Source organism: Zonotrichia albicollis, chromosome 1, assembly GCF_047830755.1.
Source record: "Zonotrichia albicollis isolate bZonAlb1 chromosome 1, bZonAlb1.hap1, whole genome shotgun sequence".
Taxonomy (NCBI): Eukaryota; Metazoa; Chordata; class Aves; order Passeriformes; family Passerellidae; genus Zonotrichia; species Zonotrichia albicollis.
Window position 1 is genome coordinate 83,722,024 of NC_133819.1, and position 21,475 is coordinate 83,743,498.

A 21,475-nucleotide genomic window follows, 5' to 3' on the forward strand; every position below is an offset into this window, starting at 1 on the left:
TTCCACTCCTGACACAAGGTCTTACCTAGAACTTAGAGCAAAAAAAAACCAAAACCAACAAAACAGAACAGAACAAAAAAAACCAAACAAACCAAAAAAAAACACACAAAAAAAAAAAAGAAAGAAAGTGTGCTGATTTGCTTTTGAAGACTAATGACTAACTAACTACCATGGAGTAGTTTCATTTGACACGTAGTCAAATGAAAAGATGGTGCAGCATGGCACTATCTTCTCTTTTTGATGCAATTCTCTATGTTTTTGTACTGTTTTGTGAAAAGGTGGGAAACAGATAAACAATGCCACGGCATAGTGGGGTTGCTCTTTTGCAGGGTATGGAATTATGGGATTCAACAGGGCCTTTCATCCATCCCACAGTTTTCCCTGTGCGTGGCAGTACAGCTGCACTAGTATTGCGTAGTAAGGCTGTCCTCTGAAAAAAAGACCTCTTGAAGAGGGTGAAACTTGATTTAGAAGGGAAAATGGTCCCAGATGGTTTTTGGAAGGCATTTTTTCTCACTAAAAGACCAGGCTCTTCTTGCACATCCTGATTACTTCTCAAACTTTTCGTTCCCAAGCACATTATTGAAGTCCTTGCACATTGAGGCTCATGTCTGTTCACACAAATCTTTCTGCTGCCAAACCTTTACACTTTATCTCTTATTGCTGCACTGTTTGCCAAGGAGTCACAACAAAACCAAACCAAAAAAAAAAAAAAAAAAAAGGAAAACGAAGACCAACCAACCAAAATCTCCAGACTGGCTTGCTTCAGAAAGAAAGAAGCCACTTCCCCCCAGTTTCTCCATCACTTCTCACATGAAGATTATACCTTGTATTTTTGCAGTTCTTCTGTCTGCATTCATTAAGGCCAGAAATTTATTTCTCTTAGGTGATAGCTAGGATTGTCTGATGCTATAGTCTATGGGTCTTTTACTGAGAATCAATATAAACACCCAAAAATTTAAACATTTTCATTCTCTCTCCTCCTTCCAAATTTGCCTTTTACTTCATCGATTTACCTGTAAAGAAACCTGCATCTCCTTTGCACTTGTCTTTCAGATTTCTTCCCAACATTGTGAATGTTCCAAATTATTTTCCCTTTCTGGTGCTATCTCCTACTGAAGGAAAGGAGCATCTCCCAATATCTGAAAGTGACTTCTCAGTTTACAGAGTGAACTGTGAAGACAGAGCTCGAGCAGCCCATCTGGAAAAACAGCTAGTGGGCATGCACGACAGACATCTGAGTCAAAATTGCTGTGCTGGGTGGAAAAGATGGGCCCCTGGAGCTGTCACACCCTGCCTAGGAAGATAAACCCATTCTTCCTGGTAGAACACACTGCAATTCCCCCCTTCCCCACGTGCCTGAGTTTCCTCCCATAGGAAATGGCAATGTGGAAAGAACGATGTGCACCCAGGTCTCATCAAAACCTGCCATTTGGCCAGGGCTCACTTGTGCGTATCAGACCTACAAGATGTACCACAGAGTAAATAAGATACAGTCTCTCAGACATAAACAATATTTGCTGATTTGCTTTCTCTGTTTCTGTCTCCCTCTATGTCTCTTGATCTCTCTAAGGCTTTCTTCTAGCTCAAGAGCAGAATCAGCACAGCAAAGAACATTTAAGAAATTGTTAGGCAATGCCACAATGGCCAGTCGTTTGTCAGAAACAGGGAAAATAGCCTCAAAAGAGCCTTTAAAAATCTGATCTGTGTAACACTGCTAACAGACTCAACCTGTTGTCAAAATGAAATTCTTAGACTTCTCAAAGACAAAACTAAAGAGTTTATGAAATGTTTCAAACGTGGGAGGGCCCAGGAGGCCCCATAGGAGGGGAAAGGTTTGAGGAAATATAGAGGGAGAAAGTTGATAGCTGATCTCTGAGGCAGATGATCCAGCAGCTAACACAGCTGCAGTCAGCCATACCAGCTGGCCAGGAACATCCATGTGGAATAGTATTGTTTTAAAGTACTCCACATACAAGAAGATATTACTTCAACTCACCCAGGCTTAATCACATGAAATCTCCTACTTAAGCTCTTGTCAGCAATTTATTCTACTACCAATTTATTCTACTAAAGGTGGGAAAAAATAAACTTCACATCCACTGAAAATATTAGAAGTTATATTTTCAATACAATTAAAGAAATTAAGATCCTTAAATCCTTAAGATCAATATGGTACAGATACCTGCAACACTTCTGCTTCCCTTCCATTACTGATGTCAGTTGTGATCCCATTTCTCAGGAGGACTGATGCCATGTAGTACTTATTTTTCAACACTGACAAAAAGTAACAAAAATCTGTAAAAATAAATCAGTCTTCTTCTAAGTAAAAGATAAGCAAAGCTCAATGCTTTGTCTGATTCACATTTATGCAATCAGGTAAAAAGAACAGTTTTCTGTTAAGTAGTCCATCTTGAAATGACTCATGAACAGCAGGAAACACCAGGTTGTCTCTTATTCCTGATGCTAGCCTGCAAATGAATGAAAAACTATAAATTTATACATAAAATTTCATGGGAATATTCTCTTTAGAAGTCGAATTTTCAAAGAGAATTGTTTTGAAATTAGAAACCTCTTTTATAGGCTTTCCTAGAAAAACAGGAAGATCTAGGGCTTTGCTGAAAGCTCCCAGACATCTCTAGTCTACAGGCAATATATTTATAGGGATGGTTTATCTCACAAAGCCATTACTAACCTATTGGCAATGGCAGAGACCAAATTCACTCCCAACTGTTCAACATCCCCTAGCAACTTCAGGACCGGATTACATATGGGAAATAACATTGAGATCTTATTTTAAACTCTGTTCAGCCCATTTTTTGAGTTTGGGAAAGACATATATGCAACCTTTTTATACACTATTATACAGGGATTAAAAGCCATGCTGATTATACATAAACTTGAACAAGATGAGGCATGGCAGTATTTGTCCAGAAGAAAACCATATGCATAACACTTCTGCATACTGACAATATGAGAATTTTGGGGAAAAATTAGCAATTATCAATCACTCAGATGGAAATAAATTATGTTACTGAATTATTCATAAAGAGCTCTAAAATAGTTTCCTCATCACTCCTGGTTGTTTTTTTCTTCCCTCAGTGTCCTCTAGATTTAAATCAATATATACTAGCAACAGAGTCAGTCTTATCCAGGCAAATACCAAGCACTAACACAGTTCTCTCTGTTTGTTTTGCTGTCTGGACTGCTGCTGCCCATGGTGAATGAAAAGATGCCTGTCTCCCATAAATGTTTGCTGTTGGCACAACTTCTTTCACTGACCCTGTTTTCAAGACTAATGACTTTCATTTCTAGTTCAGCACTTTATAGTATGGTATTCACTCAACAAAGCTACAGCAGTATATCAGTCTAAATACACTTGGTGTCTGGCCTTTGGTGTTCATGCAACATTAATTTAAATACAAGGTAAAATATTTACTTCTAAGTCAGTCGTATTTTACACTGGTCTTTTGTTACAGAGGAATTCAGTCCTCAGTGAGTTGGGGTTTGCAAGGCAGGGTAGGCTACCGTCTTGGAGAGATTTAGTCTTTCAGTTTCATGAAAGAACATACATAAATTCAGGTAAATCAATGACCCATATGATTTCTCCAAACAATTCAAGTCTCTGAATGCACAAAAACCTCACAGAAGTGCCTAGGAACAACTCTATTTTAAGTCTGGCATTCTAAAATCGGCTTCAAATGGTATCTGCAGTCCTGTTTTCCTTTAAAATCTGATATTTAAAATCAGTCAGAAATGTCAGACAGAATAATTGTTTAACCTTTAGACTTACTGGCAGGTTTTGGTTGCTTTCTCTCGCATTTTTTTAAGATAAAATTCAGATATTGAATGAATCATTCCTTGGCAGTCCTGATTTTCACTACTGACCAAGTCATCAGCAAGAAAATGTCACCTGTTCTGTGAAAATAGGAAACTCAATACATCACATCATAGAAATAAAGTTTTCTGAATGATTGGGTTCAGTATTTATCATTAGCTCAAATGAGCAAGCGGATGCATAGACAGAAGTTATACCCATAAAATATGTTACACTACAGTGAAGTGTATGTGCTGCTCACACAGACATAACTGGGCTGGGCAAGGTAGCAGCTACAAAGGACAAGCCCAGAAACAGCAAAAGAAGAAACCAAGCTGGTTCTCATTCAGTGTCATAATTTCTGGCTTGTTTCAGGGTTGGTGTTCATTCTCTCCTAAAATAACCACTATTGAATCATTTGTGATAAACTTTAGATCCTATGTATGATTTCATTCTGATGAATTCTGTGATGCAGCTTTTGCTTAAAAACTGTAAAACAGAAATCTCTCTCTGGCACAAGGCTTCCAATAGAACTGAGTAGCTAAAGGGCAGTTGCAAATCCTCAACTTTTGATATCCCCTCAAGCAACAGTTATTATGATAAGGGGAACCAAGAATTCCTCCAATCTCCTCTAAGATAAAAATGCAGAATGGAATATCCCTAGGCAAAGAAAACAGGCTGGAGGTATTTAAGATATCTGGCATCAGACAAAAGATATCTTTGACTCTTTTGACAACTTTCCAGATATCTAGAAACTATCTAGACATTATAAATCTATATAGACAGATAGTTTGAATTTGACAAAATGCAGTTGCACCTGAAAGAGGTTGTAAGGAATTGGGACAAAATGATGGGAGGATGTGATGCTAATCCATCATGCTTGTAGTCACAGAAGGAGCAGCAAACACAACTGGGAAATACAGAAAAAGCAGTATCCTTCACTGTATGAGACACAGCTTATGGACAGAAGAAAATTCCGCGACACACAGAGTACTCCCTGTGTTTCAGATTGATAATATTTTAGAATTACTGGAAGCTCTGATATATTTATTTTTCTTACACTATTTTTCATTTTTTTCTTTAAAGGGATATGATATACTTTAAAGTTGCACAGAACAAGGCCAGGTGTATGCACCCCAATATGAATACAGCTATGAAATCAAAACGTGATTCTTCACTCTTAATTTTTTACCAGCTGAACTCCTGGCAAATCCAGAACAAGGGTTTCCAAACAGCAAATGGCACATAAACATTCCAGGATCCTAGAGCTGCTGCTGCTGTTGCCAGATGAAGCATTCAAGCAGGACTGCTTTATAAAACCTGATCCAGAGCTGTTTAAACTCTTTTCTATAAGCTACAAATGGACACTGAGACTGGTATCTTAAACATGAACTGCTTTCCTCCTGCACCTTCTGACCCTGTCACTTCTGTAGCAATTCAGCCAATGTTACATAAGGCAGCACAACAGAAAGATTCTCTCCTAAGCATGGATTCTTTCACATGGGTAAATCAACTAAACAGACATAACTGAAAATCATGTGAAATTAATTATTCTAGTCTACATTACATTGATTTAACAGCAGAATAACTATTCTGCTGTTAGGACATTTCCAGATTGATTCCTGATGTGCTACCTTGATAGTATTTCCTGGACTGGATTTAGATTGCTTCAGTGATGAAAGTGAGAATTCAGAAGTACTCAAATGAACATTTAGAAACAGTAAAGCAGGGGACAGTGGGTGGAGGAAGATCTGAATATGTGCCTGCCTCATCCCATTTATCCTGCAGTGCTGGTGTAGCTCTTTGAAGTGTCAGTATGGGGGAAGAAACTGCATTACCCAAATACCATTTACATAATCATTTTCTTCATATCTAAGGAAGACATTTCTCTCTGTTGTTACTTTAACTTGTTCCTTGTAATCATACACCTCTGACAATAAACACAAAATTTATGCTAATTTCCTCCATCATTCCTACTTCAAAAAAAGAGATCACCTCTAGCAGAGCAAGTATTACCTTTATATTGCACTGACAGGAAAACTGTACATTAACTGGAAATTCATTATTTTACTTCCATCTGAATCCCTTCCCTGCCCTTGAGAAGAGAGAAATCACTAACTAGTATTTCCAGTTCTGAAGCTTCAGAGAGGGACAGATGCTCAGAGGCATCTGACAGGAGCAGTGGGTTTGCCTTCTGCTCCTAACCTGTATGTACTATTCCATAAAAGTTACTTCTCTGTTTTTTATCATATCTATCCACTGTCACATGATGGCAGATAAACAAACGGAGTGCTTCCATACTGAGCAGGGATTTGATATTATCCTTACATTCACCAACACTGTAACGGAGGTTTTGTAGCTTTTTTTAGGTGTCAATGTCATGGCCTGGATTCTTTAAGAGAAACATTCAACACAACCACAACTAGGTAGAATTACCTTCTGTGGGCTGCTGCACGTGTCAGTGCCCACATTCTGAGCATTTCACCAACCAGCAGTTGGTGAGCTAACTGAGCATTTCTCCACTAGCAGTGAGAACTTATCAGTGCTGGTGAGAGACATAGAAAAAACAGTCCCAGAAACGTGTGTTTTTCTCCCACTGTAATATCTTTAGATTGAACAGCTGCTGCTATTTTAAGATTTCCTCTGCTAGGAAGTACAAACACCAGGATCCTCATTTCTGCTCCCTGCCATGCCCTGCAGGCCCATCCCCAAAAAGCCCCCAGGTGTCCATGCAGAGCAGCTGGCAGCCCTCAGCACGCCCATGAGCCAACACTGAGTAAACCAAACACTCCACAGCCACTCAGGGCTCGTGCAGCCTGGACAAAGGGGCATAGCAGAGAAGGACAGGTCTGTCTGCAGTGATTGCAGCCAAACTCTCCACATATCCTCATTCAATAAAGGTACCCCAGATAATTTGAATATTGCTGATCTTCCTCTTCTCATGGCACTGATGGCACAGAAGCTCATTATCAGAGAGTTATTTTGGTTGGAAAAGACATTCAGAGATCTTCAAGTCAAACCATTAGCCCAGTATGCTAAAGTCCACCACTGAACCATGTCCGTAAATGCCACATCTACATGTCTTTCAAATGCCTCCAGGGATGGTGATTCCACCACACCCCTCAAAAGCCTGTTCCAGTGCTTGAATATCCTCTTGCTGAAGAGATTTTTCCTAATATCCAACCTGACTGCCCCAGGTGCAACTCGAGGCCATTTCCTCTCTTGTCCCATCACTTGTTACTTGGAAGAAGAGGCTGACTCCCATCTTGTCTCAACCTCCTTTGACCTAAAACACTCTGCATTCCTCCCATCCACTTTGCCTCACACCCCTACGGATCTCAGCTGTCCTCCAGGCCACCTTCTGCACAGGTGTGCATCAGACAGGCCACTGTGCTACCCAGTGTGTCACCTGCCATGTCCCGCTACTGAGGGTGAGCAATCACACCTGTGATAACCTGATCCAAATGGGAATGCTCCAATTTCTTTTTTGTCTCTTCTCCCAGACTATTTGATTACTTAGCCAATACCAGGAACACATCTCTGATGCAGCTGCAAAGGCTTGTCCAGCTGGAGGAGCTGCCTGAGCTGGCTCCTGACCAGTGGACTGGCAGGCAAACAGTGGCAATATCAGTGGTACAGCACCACTGCCAGTTTGTCAGCACTGCCCACTGACCTCCAGAACCACAGGGTCCTTCCTCAGCCTGTTTCACACCACCTCCACATGGTCTTTGCCACCTCATCCTTTCTCCAGGCTTGACACCTTGCATAGTCTTCCAGGAAATGAAAACCTGGCAGGAACACTCTCTCCACAGCATTATCTTGATCCATTTTGAAGCAGTCCTTGGAGGTTTGATATTGCTAAACCCCCTTGATATTGATTGAACTGTAATAAAGCAGGATGTTGCCAAAACGCCACCGCAACAAGCAATCGATTCTGCTTCCCCAGGGCACCCTAAAAAATCTGGGATGTAAATGCTTCTGAAGGCCACTAACCCACAAATACAATCAAACAAGGAATTTTCAGTACTTCCAGTAAAATTACAGCTGTTATTATAAGTACCTGAATTTGTTAAACCGTCACTTTTGACTATCAATATAGAAAAAACAATACTTTTTAGCCATAAAACTCTTTTAATTCTTTTACCCAAACATACAAAAGATGCCAGATAATGTAATTATCTGAATGTTACCTGAAAAAGGGCACTATTCCAGAGAAGAAAGAAAATACTTTCTTCATCTTCATAATCCTCAAGTGGTAAATGGATTCTCATATCAAAACACTTCAAGTGGGCAGCTGAAATACTAAGCACAGAATTTGAGAGTTCTTAGCTTCAAAGAGACCAAGGGGGTTTTGTAACCCCTTACTGTTTTTAAAGGGCAAAAATAAAAATATTAATAAATATAATTTTTTTAAAATTTTCCGACATACATTATCTCTCAGAAATCCAGTGTAATCAAAGGTGAACAAACATTACTGTTGATATATTTAATAACCAGTCATTTTTTTATTCATACAAAAGCAATCTGTTGAAAGCTTCATCAGAAATCTGAATGAAGTTGGTAACAGACGGTATCTGTATCTCATCTGAAATTTAAATGAGTCATTCCTGTCTTTTAGGGAACTAGGGTGGAAGAGACTCCACTTCAGTCTTGTGGTGAAAATAACTTTCAACTCAGCCCACACAATATCCCCTTTAATGATCCCTGCTTAGCATTACTTTCATGATGACCTGTTAAATAAATGGGTACATAATGAAGCCTCCAAAATTCAACCAAAGTCAAATACCTGAAATAAAAATAAGCACATGGAATACAAAACATAAAAAGATTACATATTAAGATTCCAAAAAATCAAAAAAAGAAAAAATAGGAGTGTGAGATACTGCACAGAAGGGCTTTGAACTCTTGCCAGTTTTGAATGTTCAGAGGAGGGACCTGACGCTCCAGGGAAAATTTCCTATTTGACTCCAGGCCCTGACAAACATTGGAATTGTTCCAGCTGGTACCTCGGCTGCTCTCCCTTCCCTTAGAGCAAGCTGAAAAGTGTGAAGAGGCTGTGTAACCTCTGCCTATATTCATGCAAATGCCTTCTGACAATCATGATAGAATGCTTGCCCAAGCACAATAGATCAATGACTGCAAAATACTCTCAAACTGAGCTCTTCTGTGGTAGTTTGTCAATATTAAAACTACCACATGTCAAAGTGGTCAACAACAATACATTATCTGGGAATTTCTAGCTATAGCAGTCTAACTACAACCTTAAAACATTGTTCTCTCACTGCAAAAATTTTAAACTGCAATGAAGACCTCAAGAACAATCCTACAGGAGGCTTCTTTGTAGCTTTTAAGCCCATTTTTTGGACTGGGGACAGAATGAAGCCTTTCACTAGGAGACTGGATAGACGAACTGGATCAGAGATACTGTTTTAGAAGAGATTCTGCTCTGGATACGTTGGTGGAGGGAATCACAGCTCTACATCACGCTTGGCCCGTTTTGGAGGGTCCTGAACACCGTTATGCACATTGAAACAGATTCTTCTTCTACATCTAAATTACGTCAAGTATCAGAGGCGCCGTATCGATGTACTAACTAAAATTTTATAACCAGGTTCATGTACTGTGTCAACACCGTCCCCTGTCATGGCTTCCCAAACCTCTGGAACCAGATAGAACTTTCCACCACAATATCACTAGGCAACAGGTCAGGTAGAAGCTCTCACAAATCAATGGTGATTATGTCTTAATATTGCATAATTTGGGTACAGGAGTTGGGGTGTGTTGGAGGAGTGGATTTGTACTTTCCAGGAAAGGAGGTGGGAGTTCAGGAGCAGAGATATTTCTGGATAACAGAGACCTGAGTTTCTATGGGATTGCTCAGGCACCAGCGTTATTGTAGTTTCTCACCTTACCAGCTGCCATGCGCAGCCTCTCAGGACTTCAGTTGTGAAAAACATATTGGCCTAAATATTAACATTTTCTAAAATTCATTCAATCTTAACAATTCTCCAGTACCTCCAGTCAAAAAACAATGATATAAGCAAAACGTCACTAGTCTAAGAACTGAACAATGAAAGTAGCAATATATTTAATTGTAAGAAGAAACCTATCTAGAGTAATATCTTAATTGCACAGACACAGCTAGGAGTATTTTACTATGCAGTTACAGTTTAGTTTGTGGCTTCTTTTGGAGGACTTCAAGGATAAAATGAGCACTTCAGTTTTAAACAACAAATGCGGGAAGTTAATTTTGCTGCTCTGTAGTTCAACAATGATTATTATACTTTGTACCTAAGGGAACACTGAGAAAGTCACTAAAACAAATTATGTTATGTTTGTAAACTTTGCCCCCCCACCACCTTTTTTGTGTTTTTCTGAAATCTGAGCATAACAAAATGCAGAAAAGTAAACCGGGAAAAGAGCTTCACTTTTATTACCAGTAAGAGACTGAAGCCTTAACATTTTCAGCTACACATTTCATAAGAAGAACATTTTTAGACAAATATTTTTTGCCCAGAAATCTCTTTGCTTTAAAATATATTCCAAAATTGTGACAAGTTTAATGTATTACTTCATATTGCATGACTTCAACAACAGACCGTGCCTAAAAAGAATGATATCCTTATGCATATTCTACATTAAAATTAATCTATTCAAAACACACCCCCTCCTGCTAATGTTATTTTTTTTCAAACACCTGGGGACCTATATTAATATTAGTATGTCAAGTGTTACATTGTATTTAAATATACATAAGATAAATTTTCCTATGTAAAGGTCTTGATGGTGCAGCATATTCAAAAGCAATTTCCATAACAGCAAGAAACCTTACTAGAGTTGCCTGATTTAGTAGGATACAGCAGCCTGAAATACGCAATCCCGTTGACCTTCAATACTTCAAAATCATTCCAGTTTTTATAGCTCCTGTTGTTTGCCATCCCATTTCTATCCACTGTCACCGAGTATACATATGGCAAGAGTTGAAAGTCTATTTTCTGTACAAACAAAATGCACACTGCTCCATGCCTACTCAGCCAGGGATTTCATTTACAGCCTGATTACCAACCTATCCCTACCTAAGGACTCTATTTCCTTCAGTTTTAACACAACCCTTCTCCACCTTTCCCTTCAGCCATTTTCCATCCATGCTGATGGCCAGGAACCATCTGTTGTCCAGTGCTGTGTGACCAACTTCCACAGCTCCCAGAGAGAAGGAAAACACCAGAGTATTGTGATAAAATATCTGTTAAAAAATCAATAGGCACCACTTTCACACAAGCCATTCCTTTGTCTGCATGCCCAGCTCTCCACACTGCACAAGCAGAGGTGCTCAGCTTTCATCACATTTCTAGGAGGCTTTGTCCCAACATTTCTGCGACACCTGATGCTCAGCCCATGAGCACAGGTCTCATCCCACAGAAACAGCTCCTGAGAGACACAGACACAGTGGTGGTGGGATCTGTCCTGATTTCAGTCCTCTCCCACTCTCCCTAAGACTTCAGCCATCCTGAACAAAGCAGTACATCTGGCCTGACAATCTCACTTTTGATAAAACAGGTAAAAAAACACCAAACACCACCCAAGAGAGCCCTCATATAAGATCTGCAACAAAATAGCAAAAGTACTGAAAATTGAAACCCGGCATTTTACTAAGTAAATCTCATTTTGTTCATAAATTCGTAAGATATGTGGTTGTTCAGCATGGTAAATAAAAGAGTACAAACTCTGCAAAAGCACAAGAGGCAAAGTTTTGTTCTACATTTCTACATCATGTCCAATCACTATTATGTGGTCAAAACCACCATCTAAATAATGCATCACAGAAGCTGTGCAAATTCCATGGATCCAGAAAGATTTTCCCTTTGTAGCTTTAGTGGCCACATGTCCCTAAAATGTTGTAAAATGCCATTCTTGGAATGTTCACATGGCTTGAGAGAGGCAGTACTTACTGAAATGCTATGAAACCTAAACAAGGAGATGAGGAGAAAAGAAATTTAGGGGCTCTAAAGCACAGATTCTCTTGCTAGCCTCTCTGGAGAAACATGTCCTGTCTGCTCACATCATCAATGAGCATGGAATTCTTGGGCTAATCTAAAGGAAATCATAGTACAGAAAGAAGTATGACTGACACATTATAACGTGCATTTATACTGCATTTTTCTGCATTTGGGGCTTTGTCATCAATTAAGATTTCTTTCCAGTCTTCATCTGACCAAGGAAACATGACTTTTCTCAATTTTTTTTTGCACACCAAGCCAACATTTTAATGGAATTTAATATACAAATCAATGTCATTCACACCACATACTTTCCTTCTCTTGTCAATTCCCTGGGTCATCCAGTAGACCTGGCAGTTTATCAACATCAGACCTAACAAAAACCCAAAATTGTAACTGATATTCTCAAATAAGTTTCTAACTGGTGATAAATTTCAGGTTAGTGAAAATAAAAGGCATCCATATCTACCGTTCAAAGATCATACTCTCCTCTATGTGAAAGCCATTTAAGGCACCAATTTGTATTTGTTTGTACAGGTTTGTTTGTACAGGTGTAAGCAATATATGCACATTGTTAGGAACTGGCATTAGATAACATATGCAGATAATCAGAGTGTGACATGGGGAAAAAAAGACAATCAAATCTCAGCTTCATTTAATAGCAATAAAATACTTTTTTGTTTTAGCTCTTTTTGGAACGTAGAACTTTTTAGACATATGTATGTTAAATACGCTTTATTTAGAAGTTCACCTTTTTTACATGACAGGATTTTGAATCCATTTCCTTCATAACTTTACATTATTTGAAAAAATATTGGATAATTAAAGCTAACAACAGCATAATAAAGAAAAATGCATACTGTAGTTACTATCATATTTATTTAGGATCAGTTCAGTCAAAAGTACAAAAATATAAAAATTACAGAATCTGGAAGATAAAGTTATAATACTTTGCTTGGTTATATTACCAAAAAAAAGGGCGGGGGGAAAAGCCTAGCCACAAAGATTTTTTTTTTCTTTTTTGGAGGGGTGACAGGGAGGTAAAACTGCAAGTGTGAACTGCAAGGGGAATACAACTGAATTCAAACTGAGCCCTCAGATACGTGAAGTTGCAACACTATCACTGTCATTATGATGCCAAAAATTGTTATCTATGAAAACTCATCTGTATCGAATGAGGCAAGAAATATTTTTATGAGGACTACAGCTGGTTGTAAGGCAAAAAAATACAGAGTGGTAACAAATAATAGATTTAGCAAAGGCTGTCTTCAGTAGTAAGTGGGAGAAGAAGCAACTCTTTTGGAGGTTCTCTCTCACATTTGCCCTAAACCAGGTCAGCATCGTAACAAGGGAGACAGAAAGGATTTCACAGCCAGCATACTACAAACTGCAGGGATATGGGGAAAAATCCTGTCAGTTACTTCCTAGATTGAAAGAGAATAATCCAAATACTCAGGTTCATTTATTTAGCACTGCAGTTGTGCCTAACACTTAATAAAATCTACAAAAAAAGAGAACACCCCCAAACAACTGAACTGATTCTTCTTATGTAGCTTGTAGGAAATATTTTCACCATCTATTTTTATTATTTCTTTGTTCAGTAGCTGACTAGCTAATTTTTTACAGCACTAGACACCTGCAAACTGAATCAGATTTCAGAGAAAAGGCAAAAAATGACCAAAGGCCAGGCTCTATGATGACACACCCTTCCAGCAACCAATTCAGAAAAATAAAAACATACAATATTATGTGCAATGGCCACGTAAAGGTACAAGCTTTTCCACAGCACACAGGTATGCAAGGTCTATCAGCTTAAACCAACAGACTAATGCAGTATCATGCCAAAACCTTTCCTCCTGGGAGTCAGGCAAATTGTTGGATTTCTGAGTTAAATACAATTCCAATGAAAGACATTTGCATGTCTTCCTAAATTAAACCTGCTAACAAGAAGTACTGGATAGCTGCTTCAGTGGTTCTCTGGTAGCTCCATCATACAAGTAATTGTTAACCATGTGTGTACTATGAAATCATTAAATGTTTATTTCCTGATGTCAAATCAATTATTAAGCACATAAAAAGTCATATGAAGGGCCTAAATTATTCACTTCCACTTATCACTTGGTCTTTCAACTTCAGCAGCACCAGAAGAATATGATGATATTTAAAATGAGCATTGCTTATTTTCAGTACTTTCTGAAACATTAATATTCTTATTGATAAATATTATTTCCCATCAGAGAGAAAAATCTTGCTACATTCAGTTTCTGCATATTTATCAGAGTCTTACATTTCTACTGTACATCAATATGTACATTTGCCTTGGTAGAGTTCATTCACATGACTTGCACTGCAGTTATCACACTGCATGTAAACTATGCAATAATCTTGATGAAAACTATAATAAGCTCAGCCTTTGCACTTAATTGTCCCCTCCAAGATGAAAAACACACTTCAAGAAATGGAGTCAAGGAAAATAAACTAGCAGGGAAAAAAGAATTTCATAAGGTTCATTTGGTAAGTTACTGGATACACCCACTCTCTTCCACTTTATATTACATCAAGCCTCTCTCAAAAATGTTATAATGAATGTCAAAAGAGATCAGAAGTAGACCAAAATTATTATCCCCTGATCTTTTAAATTCTGACACTACTTCTCATAGAACTGGAAGGATAAAAGATATTTAGATAGCAAAAAGCCATAAACTTCTAAAATTCAGAAAATGCATCTCTTTAGCTTTTAGATGAACTTCATGCACAGGTCAAAGGAAATTGTCATATAAAACATCTCAGTAGTTTCCAGATGTTCTGTGGTCCATAGAAATGAAGAAGTAAAAGGATGCTCCTGAACCACTGAAGTCTATTCTCTTTGAATGAAGACACTGACTGACTCTCAGCTAAGGACAGCATCCCACTGTAAAACCAATTCATTACTTTAATTTTTGTTTCCCTGAGTATATAAACCAAGTGCGCCAATGGGGCACTGAAAATTCTAATTTTCAGTTTAGTTTTCATTACCAGCCGCTTGATGTTTATTTTTTTTTAGGTGTCACTAATTCTTTGTCTTCCGTAGCTTCTCCTCAAATCTGATGCGTGCAACCATGGACTATCTGTAGATGGCAGTCACACAACTCTCAGCATTCTTTTCCTCTGCAGATCTATACTCAAGTCAAGCTCTTCTCACCTCTCACAAAACCTGCCTTTCTCCTAATGATCTTTGGAGTAAGGGTGCCCAGAAGTTTACATAGTCTCATCCAGGCAAGGATTCATTTTAGCTGGACACTCTGACATCATAAACAAGTCTTTTCTGGACACATGTCCAAATGACCCAGTGATCAGCCAATGCTTCCTCTCTTCATTCTGCTTGTCCTTGCTTCTTTTTCTAGTGATGAATTCAGTCTACAGCTGTAACTTCTGCTGTTAGTCCCCAAATGCAGGCACCTCATATTTCCTATTATTAAATTTCATCTAGCTGTTATTACTGCAGTCCTCAAGGTCAAGCTTTTCTTCCTCATAACATTGTGATCTTTTGCTGTATTAGGAATCCTTGAATTGGGTCATCAACAAATTTCATTATAGCAGTGACATTCAGTCATCCCTTCACAAGTAAAAAGCTCTAATAAAGGGAAACATTTTCCAGAGAGCTCTCTGAGAAATCCAGCCAGAAATCCTCCTCCTGCCTGACACCCTCTAAAGTCACACTACCTGCCATCTCCCCTCACCTACACATGCAGTTACCTTAATAATGGTCCTCTCCTTTAGCAGGGGTTCTAGTCTCCTGTTTGGAACAAAAGTAGATTTTGGGGTTTTTTTCCAATATGCATTCCCTATTTAAAACAGTTATCAGCTTTTCTTCACTGCTCTCAAAATGCACTGCCATGACATAGCAAAGGTTAACAACAGCACGTTGGTTATGCCAACCAGTATTTCAGGGATCCCACACTATTGTACTATACTAATCTATTGTAGGACTGATTTTAGTAAATGGCAGGTGTGTCTAATAGTTCATCTTTTTCCTGTCTTCTATACAGAAATAACCATACCAGACTTGATAAAACCACTTAAATGTCTTGCTATAAAGCCTGTGACTTTATATATCTATAAAAAAGCATAAAGATAAAAATAATTTGTTCACTTTCCAAGATTATAAGTGAAAATATGGCATATAGTGGTGAATTGGGGGGTTCTTTTTTTCTTTCACACCTATTTCTAAAGCAGAGTACCATCTGCATGGCAGATACAACCCTTCTGCTTTTCTTCAGGTCCTTTTTCAGGTAAATATTCACTTCCAAGGTACTGAACCATGCTCCTACAAGACTTGGCTCCTTGTTCAGGACACTCATTCCTGAGTGTATGATTAATCTTGAACTTTAAAAAAAGTCAAGTCTCGCCCACACTCCAGATCCTGAACAAGTGGTATAGCATCAATTCACCCTCACTTTCCTGTGCTGCAGGGACTTCACTGACACCTGCCTTGCTTTCCTCAAATATTAACAACACAATTTTTATATACTGCTTAACTACACAAAACATGTTACTGATACTTTAGGGCAGGGCTGACTTTAGATAAGGCAAGGTGTGGAAATCAGACCCAATATAATTCACGCAAAGACAAGTCTTCCCTTTCTGCAGACCCATTGTTTCACCAAACTGCCTAATACAGGAGCTGATTACCACAACCACAGAAACTTTGTGTAGGCCCTCACTCCTCAGCACACAACAGATATCCCCAGGTGCTAAGACAGTATCGAAAAAAGATAATTGTAAATACTAGGGCATAAAATTTTGCCTACACTTCTTAAGCCAGGACGGTTCCAAGGCCCAAATCAAACCATTCTATATCAACAGATTGAAAGAAAACAAATAAGTACTTTAAATTCAGCTCCAAAAGTAGAATTTTGGCTAAAATAATCTAATATATATTCTAAGCACATCACTCTGAATATTTTTTTAAAACCATAAGTGTCAAATTCCGCTTGAAGTCATTTCTGTGCTGTAACTGAATACAGAGGAGGAGGAACACATCTGGTGCCTGCACTGTGCAAACATATTTATGATTAAATAGAATTGAATACCAAAATCCTGCAATGATAGAATTCATTAGACTAGTATAATGCTGCATAATTACTCTTTTTTTATAACATCCACTGCACGCTTTAAGAGCTCTTTTTACCCACTGATATCAATGTGCTATGACATATTTACATACCCCCTGCATAAAAGGCTGAGGAAGTATTAGACATGTCAGAGGGTGACACAGAAAGGCAACTGTTGTACAATAACTGCACTGTCAGCAAAACAAGACAAAACTAATTTAAATTCATTCCCCAACAGGAAACTCTACAGACATGTACTGGATTTTGAAAGGAAAGATGCTTCATACTATACCAAGGAAGATGCTTCATACTATACTAAGGAAGAGTTCTAACACAACAAAATCAATCCATCACTCCTTTCTACCAGCACTCCTTGCTCAGCTTGCCTGCCTTGCATTACTGGCCCTCCACCAACACACCATCCACAGATTTCCTCACGGACCTTGCTAAGTAAGCATCACCCTTGGGTCTTTCCTCACTGAAAACATCTCCACACATTACTGCTCACACCCTAGACTTGGAAGAAAGTTGCCAGGAGGCAGTGACTCTCTCTGAGCCTCAGCATGACTACCTTTGCTCTACTTCTTTCCTACCAACCCAGGTGTCTCATGACTCCTAGCAGGCAGCTCAGTCTCTCTCCTGGCTCATGCAAACTGTAGCACATGAAGGCTAGGATCCAACTTCCCAAGGAAAGGGGAGAAAACCAGGGGCTCCAATGCCACAAGAACTTGTGCTGACACCAATAAAGGAGGGTTGCCACACTTCTTTTCAGAAAAAATTGCCAGGTACCAAAGACTTTTGCCATCACAGTTTCAATTCTTTTCATGTAAAGTGGCCCACTGTCTCCCTAAGGCACACTCCATCTCCCTCTCGGTGTACTCATCATTCTTCACTGCTGACACAGAGCAGTAAGGGAGTTTGGACTAACTAAAGAGGTGAATGAGCTGATGGTGCAAATATGCTGGCTGCTCTCCCAGATGGGTTAGGGATGATGGCCAGGCATCCAGTGACAATAACAGCCTTTGGATCAGGTTCAGCAGGCAATTACAGAGCCAGCATGGAGCTGGCAGATTGGCACAAGGGACAAAGTAAGTGTCCACAGCCACACTGTCCTCCCAGACACCCACCTGATAACACTTTTCTCCAAAGCTGTACCTGCAACCAAAGAAGAGTCAAGGAAATGGAGACTGATAAAAGCAGTCTGCAGAGACAGCAAAAAGATAGCTGAAACCAATTACTATTTGCACTTATTTCACAGCAGCCTACACGTTTCTAATAAAAAAACCAAAACAACGGCCCTGACCAACCCTTCATTTCCAGCCCTCTACTAATTGTGGGTTATTTGAGCTATGTGCCTTCAGGCTAGGGAAGAACTGCTCTGCATTAAATATATATTGAAGTCCTAACCAAAATAATCTCTCTCAAATGGTATTTTTATTGTAAACAAAAGCCGTAAAAGTTCACACCTCAGGTTCCTTAAGACAACAGAGAAACACCACATTGAGCAGTTGCAAACTGCAAAGAAAATCATTAAGCCAAAATTTAAAAGATGCAAGGGTGTGACTCAAAGGGCTGTCCACAAATGGCACCATAACATGCTCTGCCCAGTAACTGTGGTATGAAAAAAATCTATCTTTCAACAGTTACTAGTACAATTATGAAATGCCATATTCTTAACAAGCTTAAGATTCAGGGGACATGAAAGTTATGACATTTTTAAACTCTCCTGGACCAGAACAGAAGTTAGGCTGCAATTTGAAGTAAATTAAAAGTAAATTAAAGTAAATATATATAAACATGAAGTAAATTATTATAAAGCACTTGTTCAGTAAGTAATTTGCCTGAACTGACTCTTTCATTTTCATCATTTTCTAATTAGTTAATGTTGACAGAGATATATTTGAAACCTAACTAATTTAAATTTTACATCATGTCTCCTTTCTTTCATAAAAAGAATAAAAGAATCACAAAACCACTTTAATATGCCAAGTAAAATGGTTTCAAGTTTCACAAACTATAAAATTTCAACAACGAACCTGTCGATGGCCACCGAGGAAGGATTTTTCAAATTTGGTTTTACATACAGGAGATACCACCAGTTATGGACCTACAGATTCTCAGTGCAGAGCAAACAAAACACCAACATCACAGGAATACAAGGCAGTATTTTACTGCTCACAACTCTTTTTCAAATGTTTGAAAACATCAAACCTTCAGTCAGTCTTTTGAGTAAGGTGTCAAATTCCCAGAAAGATTCCCACATTTCCACAGTTTACTCTTAACTGACACTAGGCAAAAGTACTCCTATACAAAAGCAGTCCCAAAAACTGCACTGCTATTCAAAGGAGAAAAAAAAAAAAAAGGCAGGTTTGGGGAAATAAAGGATTCCACTACAAGGAGCCACACGCCCTTGGACTCTCAGCAGTGGCCAGGGGCTACTCTCCCGCCAGATGCCGAAGACACCTGCCACAGGGTCCAGGTGTTCTGGAAAAGCCCTGCCTGCTCTCAGCTGGAGCCCACAAAGCACTCAGCAAGGCAGCCGAGCAAGAGAAGCAGCTCCATTCCAAATATCCTTTTCTCCAAGCAGCTCTTGCACGCAAAGCAAAGAGAAGACTGAATATCAGAGGAGGTGTGTCCTGGCAACCTACAGGAAGACAATGCCATTTCCCAGAGCTCTACAGTCCTTCCTCTGTCACTGGGCCAAGCACATGCTGTGGGAAACCCTGTATTTTTCCAAAGAGGAAAGCAAGGCAGGACAAATCATCACAGGCTAAACACAGCTCCAGGACTGAGACATCAATATCCCTCTTAGATCTCTTTCAGTCCACGTGCTTTTGAAAATCATTATCCTAGCTTTCAAATACCAAAACGAAATTTAGTATCATTTACAATGAATAAATAATATGAATAACTAAATATTTGCATCTAAGATTGAAGGTCTGAAATATTCTAGCACAACATGACACAAATGCCAGTGAAAACAAATGAAAAAAGTAAGACCTTGTGAATTACCTAGATGAGATATCACAAAGACAGAAATACTCCCAGGGTGAAATCCATATCTAAAGAAAAGTATTTCATGTTCTGATGTTTTTATTACATGCAAGTGTGACCTGGTTTGGTAGTTTAAACTATTGAAAAGATATAAAACCTAAAAAACCCAAACCAGGTAGGAGGTTTCTTAGAAAATTAATCCCAGAACCTTCCAAGAAAATGAAAATATACAGTCACCCACAAAGGAAAGGGCTCCAAAATATTACAAGTATGCACCAATAATTTGAAAAATTTATATTTAAAAATTTATATTTAAGAGTTTAAAGGAACTACTTAAAGTTCAGTATTTGCCCAAGTCTTTGCAAGATCTGAATAAAAAGTCAGAGAATGTATTCCAAGTCTGTCTCAAGGACCTAGAGGGCCTTCTGGAGAGAGTAACACAATTTAAAGGTTAAACTCATAAAAGACCTTTTCCATCCTTTGAAGAGTTATAAAAATATTATATGAGCCATATTCCCATGTAGAGCTGTTTGGAGAAAAGAAAAGAATGTGACAGAACTCAGAAGAATCGATCAGCCACAGTGATGGATATTGCACATCATTTATTGATGTTTCAAAAGTGCTGCTATTAGGCTGCAATTATATTTTGCTTTTTCTTCATTACAAAATTTAAAAAATGTGATGGGTACTTTACTTCCTCTCTACTCATCCATTTCTCTAGACAAGCAAGGAGACTCCCAGTCCTCTTTCTCACGCGTTGCTAGAGAACAACTTGTAGACCACAGAAAGCCTACACTGAGACCTCAAACATTTCAAACTGGAAAAGATAGCAATAAGCAGTGTTGAACAAAACTAGCATTTCTACCATGTTAACTGGTCACTAGAATCAAATATTCACTCTACAAAGAAGCTGGTGATTGGAATCAAGTACTCCTCCTTAAAAGAGCTTAAAAACATAACAGCAAAATCCTTCTAGTATTTCCTAGTATTTTAATTATGCACATCTCTGGTATTTATAAAGCAGACTGAGGGAATCTCAGTATGCAACCACTTAGTCACAAAAACATTTTGTAAGATGTCCCACAAAATCCAACGTGAATGCTTTCGTATAGAATGGTTCTTGGAAATGTATCCAATGGAAGTAAAATTAGTAATAATGACAGTCTTACCTGGTCCCAGGGACAGATGATTCCTCCAAAACACATAAAGAGATATCCCATGGCAACAAGACATACCCAGACCACCAGAGAAAATATACGAAGCAGCTTCTTAAAGACAGGTTCTACGCAGACAAGGATAAATATAGCAAAAAAAATTGCTAGGGCTGTTGGAACAGTTATTAAAAATGCCACGTGGTCTTCAACTTCCTGAAAACAGAGGAAAATTAAAACAAAGTTAAAAACAAATGTACTTAAAGGTCAGACATCAATAACATTCTCTAAACTTATTGTACATGGAGATGGCAGAAAGAGACAACTGGGAATCTAAAGTGAGTTAAATTCAAAATAGGATTTCTCTCATGGTAAGAAGCTGTTTTATGGAGCATCAACCCTGTAACTACTACTTTAACTATT

At 38.6% G+C, this 21,475-nt stretch overlaps 1 protein-coding gene across 2 annotated transcripts in view; it reads right to left on the reverse strand.

The window, feature by feature from the left end:
* The window catches only part of ADCY2 (adenylate cyclase 2), a 206,407-nt gene that overhangs the window by 164,808 nt on the left and 20,124 nt on the right, over positions 1-21,475 (reverse strand). Inside the window, exon 2 of one of the 2 annotated variants that reach the window (XM_005484268.4) lies at positions 21,071-21,268. In XM_005484268.4, the coding sequence (XP_005484325.2) occupies positions 21,071-21,268 (198 nt within the window). Of the gene's footprint in view, positions 1-21,070; positions 21,269-21,475 lie in introns of those variants that run through there. The other variant, XM_074545999.1, reaches the window with a different exon arrangement.